Raw genomic sequence first — 9,171 nt, 5'->3', positions numbered from 1 at the left:
TGCCATATGTTGCTTTCATATGTCCACCACAAGCCTCTCAAAGAGCTCCACCCCAACCGTTGTGTGTAGTCACTGCAGTCAGTCCTGACTGTTATTCTTGCCTCTCTCCTCCTCCTCACCACTGGCAGTTGAGTTCGCCAGTGTGAGAGCTCAGTGTGTGTTTGGGACAGAGAGTGTATTGTCACGGTTGGCCATCTCACACACACACAAACATTTCCACCGTACTGACTGTCTCACACTGGGCAGCCGCAGTCTGTCTAGCGCACTGGTGACCTCTAAGCTACTGGTGTGAAAAATGTGTGTGACTAGAGGAATCGGTGTGGCTGGAGAGATAAGAGCTCTGCCTGTGCTGTCGTCATTCTCTTATAGTGGACCAACAGTGTCATTGCTATCTATCTGGATAGCACATTCATAATCTTTAGAGAGTTTTATTGGACTTAGACATATGTGATGGGATAACCTCCCTCAGAAAAGGAATTTGGGGGCTGTAAATTTCAATGTTTTAGATGGGCTTAGGCCTTCTACATATCCACCAAGTCAAAAGATGAACAGTGGCTCTGCTATAAACGTTGAAGGGAAAGGATTCCCCTTAGCTGGTGGAAAACCAGATTTTTCAAATGAAAGCTTTTGCAAATGCAATCAAACTGAACCCTTGGAGCAGTTTGATGTAAAGCTACCAATAGTGCTAATTAGAGTTGTGCAGGCAGAATTGGCGAAGATGCTCACACACGACCTCTCAACTAACATGGCAGCCCAGTACCAAACGTGTATGATAAACATGATTTGCCGCATCACAGGAGAATAAAATAATGAGTAAACCGCATTCCAGAGCCCCCATTTGTAAAAAAAAGAGTCAGAAAAGAGTCTTTTTACCAAATGAACACTCTGTGGGAGCCATTCAGTTTTGACCAGACTGCACTACGGAGAATAAACTCTGACTTGGCTCTGCCGATGTAAGACTTAATATCAATAGTAATTATTTGTTAGTTGTTTTCTATCAGCAGTACTCTAAAATATAACACAAGGATATGGATTCTGGTCCAAACCCAGTTCCAGTAAGACCCTCAGGCCTGGTATCATACCCAGAATCCCAATCCTCAGTTCCAAACAGCCCCACACATCAATAAACCAAACTGAGCAAGAGGGAAAATGTCCTCCTTCTGTGAACACTGAAGCACGTCTTGTTTTGCCTCAAAATTGTTGTACGGCTTGCTGGAGTCCTATTGTATTACTTGACATGGACTTTAAACAATATCTACTTGAAATAAGCAGAAACTACAGAAGCATACTGCTGGCATTGCAGAGGAAAATAAACAGTGAGGAACAGCACTGCGTGAAAATGGTTCCACGCTTCAGCAGTTGGATGCTAAGATCCTGCAGATGCTGTTGTCTGCAGATAAAGTTGCAGGGAGGACTCTGGGGTCAGCAGATGCTGGCTAGCCAGTTCAAGTTACTGCAACCCAAACTACACTGCAAATGTCATCTTCATCTCATTTGGCATGGTGATCTCACATCTGCTTTTTATTTTTTTGGTTCTCCCATGTTGTCCTTGTTTTTCTGCATCTCCCTGCACTGCTTTACTTTGTTGCCCCTGTCTGAGCTGTTAATTAATGAAGTGAGAGGATGAGTTGCTGGGAGGCAGTCAGTTGGGCACCCTGAGAAAAAGTCTGGAAAATGAATTCCCGTTTAATGCTGCTAGCTTGATGCTTTTTTTTTTGTTTTTTGGTATTAGTGTGATACCAACATGCTGTCTGTCAAAGCAGCATATTTAGCAGTTCGCAGTTGCCAATGGAGCTGCAGCCATGTTATACAGGTAGCAGTAAGGCACTGCATGTGAACTTAACACCCACTTGCACATACTCCAAAACAAACCCCCATACTACAGCCTCTTACTGAGTGAAAGCATGTTGCATCACCAGATTTGTGACAGGAAATTACATGACCTTCTGGACTATTTAACGGGAAATTATTTAACTCTGTCACCACGCAAGTTTAAACTGATGATACAAAGCATCTGAAATTTGCAGCTAACTTCCACAGCATATGAGAGCATTTCGTAACAAAGACCAAAGAGCCTGCATTGTGACGAGAAACGGTGATAAAACGCATTTGTTAAGCAAGCACGTGTTGTGTCTCGAATAGATGTCTCTAGTCTTTCACACCGTATTCTGTTAGACTGCATCGAAAATACATTGTTCCATAAACAAAATGTAAAAATTAAACATAATAATGGAAAGAAAGGTTTGATGCCAGCAGTGTGAAAATGACTGTATTTTACAAAACATGCGAGCTAAAATGCTCCTCTTTTGTTCATTTGATTTATAAATTAACTTGGTTGCCAGTTAGGAGTGCTGCAGCTCCTCTGTAGTTTCAGGATCCATGAAGTCAACGAGGATCTGGATTCTCTGATGAACCCAACATGAAAGGGAGTTAGGAACTAAAGTCCAGTTAGACTTCTTTGACCTTAGAAATGACAGTTATGCAGTCACATGTAATTGAAGAGTTTGACCAAGATGAAAAGTAACCACACTGTGTGTTTCTTGGCACTGATGGTCCGTGTGCCAGTATAATCCCTTTTGAAGTTTTTCTCATGGTACGATGGAGATTTTTTTTTTTAAACCATCAAACAACTGTAAAACTTTTTCTTTTGCTTTTAATCTGAACAAATGATCAAATGAACATTCTACCTTTTTCTTAATTTTTCTTGAACAAAAAAGAGACTGCCATCTTCTCCTGCTACCGAACATATTAAAAGGAAACAAGAAAAAAACAGAAGCAGCAGGCTTTCAAAATAAAAGCTCAGGCTATTTAATCAATATACAGTGTTACAACCTCTACTGATTTGATTTGCTCTTTTAATTAACTACTAGAAGGCGGCACGGTGGTGCAGTGGTCAGCACTGTTGCCTCACAGCAAGAAGGTTCCGGGTTTGAGTCCCGGCTCCAGCACAGGATCTTTCTGTGTGAGTCTGCATGTTCTCCCTGTTCCTGTGTGGGTTCTCTCTGGTACTCCAGCTTCCTCCCACAGTCCAAAGACATCAAGAGGGGACGAGGCTGATTGATACTCTAAATTGACTGTAGGTGTGACTGTGAGTGTGAATGGTTGTCTGTCTCTATGTGTTGGTCCTGTGATGGACTGGTGACCTGTCCAGGGTGAACCCCACCTCTCGCCCGAAAGCCACTGGGATAGGCTCCACCCCCCCACGACCCTTAACAGGAATAAGCGGAAGAAAATGGATGGATGGATGGAATTAACTACTAGAATTTGGTATTCATTTTGATATTATATATATAGCAGGAGGCGTCGGTTGTAAAGCCTGAACTGTTTTTAAAAGGGTGAGGTGCTTTTCTGTGAAAGAAAGTAAAAGTAAAGGCACAAAGTTCATATGACAATTTTTCCAGATATAAAGGAAAAGCATTAAAAAGTTGCAACTGCTTTCTGTTGCTAGATTAAAAGAAGCTAACCAAAGAAAAAAACAACAACAACGAAGTGAGTGACAATTTCCAGTAAACCATGAGAGCAACTTCAGAAGAATTATACGTGGTACACGGACCGCTAGTCCGGTTGGAGCCCGTGGGGACCTGGCAAATTTGTTCAGGAGAAGAAAAAAAAAACACAACATTGATTTTATACTAGCAAAAAGTGGAAATTTGTTTTTGTGAGTCCTCATTTTGGAGCACCTTTTAAAAATTCTTTTTATGGAATGTGAATCCCTGGTTTGAGAAAAATGCTATTATCCTCACAACTGCATCCTACATTTGTCTGCGCAGATAGTTTTGCCTCACTGAGAAAACACAACAACAGGAAATGATACAAACTACAAAAAGATGATGGTTCATATGTCTAGTATTCTGGCAGTGCTCCACTACATTTAATTGCATGTATCACACTTTTAAGTGTCCGATCACAATCACAGCATGTCACTTTCCTTCAATGGAAGTAGACATCCTGCCCCTGTAATCCAGAGACCAAGAGAATAACTTACATCAAACTGTCTACTTGCGTTTTAACTGTTCCCTGCAGATCCACTGAGACTGATATCGTAAGATAGCTTATTTTTCAACTAATTTAGCAAAGACTGATCGAGTCACTAAATAATCTTCCACATTGTCATGGTTTAACCTTTATGTTGTATCATTCTGTCCCAGAACCCAGGGACTTAAGTATATTTTTTGCTGTCCAGACGTATTGGCCATCATTTATAATCTTAGGTTAAAGAAGTGACAAATCCCTGAGTCATATGTTTTAAGAAAACGCGACAATAATTTGTTGGATTTTAAGATAATAGTCCAAAAATATGGGGCACCACAAAAATACGAGGCTTTGAAAATGGTTTATTTTGTTTCATGTAAATTTTAAGCTGTTCTTTCAGGAAAATGAAATTGTTTTGACATTCCAGATTACGATTTGAATAAAGAATGAACTGCTGTTCTGTGTGATCATCTTCAAATTCATACATTATGTATTATGTATTTGACCTGTATTCTTCTTTCTCTCAGGCACATGGACACCTTTCAACCCTGTGACGGTCCGCTCCATAATCTGTAAGTAACCCTTGTTTGTAAAATGTTGTTTTATATTCAGTCTGTGTGTGTTGTTGTTTATTTGTTCCTCGCCATGACAACTGGATACATTGATCAAGTTTTGAGTAAATAGACTCAGAGTGGAAACCTGCAGCCATCAATAACAGGAGGCGGAGAGAATATCTGGAAGAGACGGAGAAAGCTTGGTCATAAGGCAGCCAGCTAGTTCTCAGACGCCAAGTATTGACGTCTTTATGCTCTGAGGCTCTTGTAATATGCAGCAGTTGGTGTTAAAAACAATTGCACTGAATTTTAAGGACTAGATTGGCAGCCTTGTGTTGATAAAAAATGAAGCAAAAGATCATTTATTTTTTAAATTTCAGAACGTGACAATAGAATGCGAAAACGTAGTCATTTCAAGCCCCTGGGACATTGCAGGTCAAGCTTCTACTCAACAGAATTCTATAAAAAAATCCATCTTCAACAGTGTCTAATATGTACATTCATCCCTTTTTGTTGTGCGGATTGCAGAGAAAATCCCTATAATTCCATTTCCTCCCCTTCCCACTGTAACATGCACGATAAACCCATTGTTTAATAGCAGCTGAAGACATATCCCATGATAACACTTGCTTTGTGGGGAGGCAGCTGGATTGAAGAGCATGGACGACTGGGGTATTAACAGGGGGATCAAGCTGTTTCCCTCTAACAGTCTTAGCAGGCAGGAGTTAGTAGAGTGTGAGCAGTCTCCTCTCTTCTTTGACAGTCACTTATGTCACAGGATTAGTTCTTTTGCCATTTACAGAGTTGTGTGTGTGTGTGTGTGTGTGTGTGTGTGTGTGTGCGTGCGCGCGCTTGTTCCTGCGTGCGTGTCCTTGTTTCCCTCTTCTTCAGCCATGTTCGACAGGGAAAATAAAGGCGGTGTGAACTTCAATGAGTTCGCTGGCGTGTGGAAGTACATCACGGACTGGCAAAACATCTTCAGGACCTACGACAGGGACAACTCCGGCTTCATTGATAAAAATGAGCTCAAACAGGCCCTGACCGGATTCGGTGAGCAACAAAGTATGGCTTTGATATCGGATCGATCATGATTATTGAGGTGGAGGGTTGGCTGGCTGTAGTTTGCTGTGTTCAAAAGGTCAGATTCTGTCTTTTCAATTGCTGCGCATGAGTGTGAACCAACTCAGCTCTCACTCATCTTCAGCTTTAGAGTAGGTGTGCTGAATTTCAACCGGCTTTGTGCCAAATGTGTAAAGTTAATGCAATAAAAGAAATGCAGTTTTTAATTTCATGTTCAAAGTGTAATACTATGGCAACAACCAGACCTGTACATGATGTTTCACTCCAAGGGGTCTTTGGCAGGAGGCCCTTGTCCCTTTTCTTTGTTCAACACAGTAGATGCAGTGTTAGTTCCATGCATTTATGGGCAGCCTGGGAGTGTCCTCAGTGCCCAGTGCATTCTGGTTGATGTAGGCTTTCATTCTTTTTGGCAAAAAGGAAGCCCGTTGCTCCTTTTCCTTTTGAAAAGCTGAGGATGGCCATGCTTGTGATTAATTTTCAACATCATTTTCTCTTTTGGTTTCAAGATAACATGATCAATTATCCTGTTATCACAAGTAAATGGGCTTAGTTATCCTGATGTTGCAATCATTGGGTTGTGATCTTGGGATAAAAAGTAATTTCAAGCTAATGTAGTTTCCTTGAAACATGTATTTACAATTTCCAAAAATATAGGAATCTGTCTTGGTTGACACGTCTCTGCAACATTACGTGGACATTGGGGACGGTGCCTTTGGAGTGCCAGACTGCGGTGGGGGTCCCCATCTTTAAGAAAGGGGACCAGAGGGTGGGTTCCAACTATCGGAGGATCACACTCCTCTGCCTCCCTGGAAACGTCTACGCCGGGGTACTGGAGAGGAGGGTCAGGTTGATAGTCGAACCTCAGATCGATTGTCCCGGCCGTGGAACCGTGGATCAGCTCTTCACCCTCGCTGGGGTGCTGGAAGGGGAATGGGAGTTTGCCCAACTAGTCCAATTGTGCTTTGTGGATTTGGAGAAGGCGAATGACTGTGTTCCCAGGACCACCCTTTGGGGGGTACTCCGGAGTATGGGGTGGATGTTCAGTCTCTGTACTGAAGGAGTGAGAGCCTGGTTCGCGTTGCCGGCAGTAAGTTGGACTTGTTCAGAGTGAGGGTTGGACTCTGCCAAGGCCCTTTGTCAACGGTTCTTTGTAGGCACAGCTGGGTGGTGGAGAGTGTTGTCTTAGCGCCATCAAACAACTAGACTGCCACTCTGGGTTGGGGGGGGGGGGCATCCTGCCTGAGGTTGAGGACTTTAAGTATCTCGGGATCTTGTTCACGAGTGAGGGTAGGATGGAGCGTGAGACTCACAGGTGGATTGGGATGGCGTCTGCAGTGATGCGGGTGCTAAACCAGTCCGTTGTGGTGAAGAGGGAGCTTAGCCAAAAGGTGAAGCTCTTGATTTCCCGGTCAATCTACATTCCAACCCTCAACTATGATCATGAGCTTTGGATAATGACCGAAAGAATGAGATCGTGAATACAAGCGGCTGAAATGAGTTTCCTCCACAGGGTGGCTGGGCTCTCCCTTTATTGATAGGGTGAGAAGCGCAGACATCTGGGAAGGACTCAGAGTAGAGCCGCTGCTCCTCCATGTGGAGAGGAGTCAGTTGAGGTGGTTCGGGCATCTGGTGAGGCTGCCTCCTGGACGCCTCCCTTGGGAGGTGTTCCAGGCATGCCCAACCAGGAGGAGGCCTCGGGGCCGACCCAGGACACGGTGGAGGGATTATATCTCTGGGCTGGCCTGGGAACGCCTCAGGATTCCCCCTGAAGAGCTGTTGGAAGTGGCTGGGGAGAGGACAGTATGGGTGTCCTTGCTGAGGCTGCTGCCCCCGCAACCTGGACCAACTGGATAACCAGAGGACAACGACGACGAAATGAATCCTTCCACAGTAAAGACAATTTAACAATTAGTCCATCTTCCCAGCAGTAAAATAGTGTTTTATAGAAATGCTTGGTCCTGGTTTTGTATATGTGTGTATCACATTTAAAATGTCCTTCTGTGCTGCTTCAGGAGAAAGAAAACTAAAAAAAGTTGCATATGTGTTTGAACTGTATGGTCTACAAATGTTCCCATTTACTTACCTGGCATGGTAGGTAGTGTCCCCGCTGCAGGAGTCCATAAGGGATGCCAGTCTATGTCCACCATGCCTATGATGCTCCTTTTTTGCTGTTGCATGCAGGCTATCGTCTGTCGGATCAGTTCTACTGTACGCTGATAGAGAAGTTTGACCGCCAGAGGAAGGGACAGGTGGCCTTTGACGACTTCATCCAGTGCTGTATCGTACTACAGGTAGTGCATTCTCACTATTTCGCAGTCACATAACACCAAGACTGTTCTAGAATCACTAAAAAACTTTTTTGAAAAATACACGACACACTTCTCTTGTAATTTATGAATAATCTATGGAAGTTCCGCTTGTTTGTTCCTTTTCTGTAATTTAGCATTTATACATGTAGTAGGATACAAGTGAAGACTTAGAAGTGCCTCACTCAGTATAATATGGAGGTGTTTCTGTGTTTAATTTGAATCTGTTTTTGCTTTGATGAGTAACTCCGGCGATTGCCTGTCCCATCCGCAGAGGTTGACCGACGTGTTTAGGCGATACGACACAGACCAGGACGGCTGGATCCAGGTTTCATATGAACAGTATCTATCCATGGTCTTCAATATAGTATAATGCACACGGATCATCACAGAAGAGCACAACTGGACACAACTGTGCCAAAGCTACCGGCGCCTACCGGATGTCTGCCATGGAGGGCACTACAAGATTTTTTTTTTTAATAACTTCACTTTAGCCACCGTCAGGTTGTCTCAAAAAAAAAATTAAAAAAAATATATATATGTAACTGATATAAAAGACATATCGGAACCTCAACATTTTTTGAGGTGGAAATATCATGTAGATGAGTATTTGTCAGGGAGGAGGAGTCCCAGAACATTCCTTGATAAATTAATAAAAGAGAAAAAAATCTTGTAGTGTTTTGTTCAACAACTAATCTGAACTACGTCTGAGTATTGGACCCTGGAGGAGGGATTATTGTGGACACATCTGTCTTTCTGTCTGTCTGTCTGTAAAACTTTTTAATGTCTTAACTTTAACTAATGCAATTACAAAAAAAACCTTTTGTTGAGAGTACAATGGTGCATTAAAAAACAAAATGATTCAAGATTGATTGCATGCTTTTCAGGGAACTTTGGCCCTATGTTGTAGCATGCTTTCTCTTGTCTTTTCCTCAGCTCTATTTTGCTCAAAGCCATGTTTACAAATACTGTGAAAGCAGGTTCTGTTCTGCTTTGAGATTCACTGACATGCCAGCTTACATGCCATATTTGTATAAACTTATTTTTAACGGCATAACCTTCAAATGTTAGAGAATATAATTTTTGTTAGAGGTTAAGCATAATGCCTTTAGTATGGCTTATTTTTTGTGCATGATGCCTTAAAATGTGTATAAAAAAAATAACACAAAAGTGAAAACTTTTATTAAAAAAAATAAAGAAAATCATGTGGAGTTTGATTTCATTTCGTCATCATCATATTCTAGTGCAGTGCAGAAGAA

General features: G+C 42.3%; 1 protein-coding gene across 2 annotated transcripts in view; it reads left to right on the top strand.

Annotated features, from left to right (window-relative positions):
• Positions 1-9,114, top strand: part of pdcd6 (programmed cell death 6) — an 18,721-nt gene extending 9,607 nt beyond the window's left edge. The window contains exons 3-6 of one of the 2 annotated variants that reach the window (XM_086191822.1): positions 4,500-4,544; positions 5,418-5,588; positions 7,788-7,897; positions 8,187-9,114. In XM_086191822.1, the coding sequence (XP_086047948.1) occupies positions 4,500-4,544; positions 5,418-5,588; positions 7,788-7,897; positions 8,187-8,285 (425 nt within the window). In that variant the 3' untranslated portion in view covers positions 8,286-9,114. The remainder of the gene's footprint in view (positions 1-4,499; positions 4,545-5,417; positions 5,589-7,787; positions 7,898-8,186) is intronic. The other variant, XM_086191824.1, reaches the window with a different exon arrangement.
• Positions 9,115-9,171: the final 57 nt, after the last annotated feature.

Source organism: Aulostomus chinensis, chromosome 21 (genome assembly GCF_037954235.1).
Source record: "Aulostomus chinensis isolate RoL2024-O1b breed Wild chromosome 21, RoL_Achi_v1.0, whole genome shotgun sequence".
Taxonomy (NCBI): Eukaryota; Metazoa; Chordata; class Actinopteri; order Syngnathiformes; family Aulostomidae; genus Aulostomus; species Aulostomus chinensis.
This window is presented reverse-complemented; position numbering and strand designations above follow the sequence as displayed.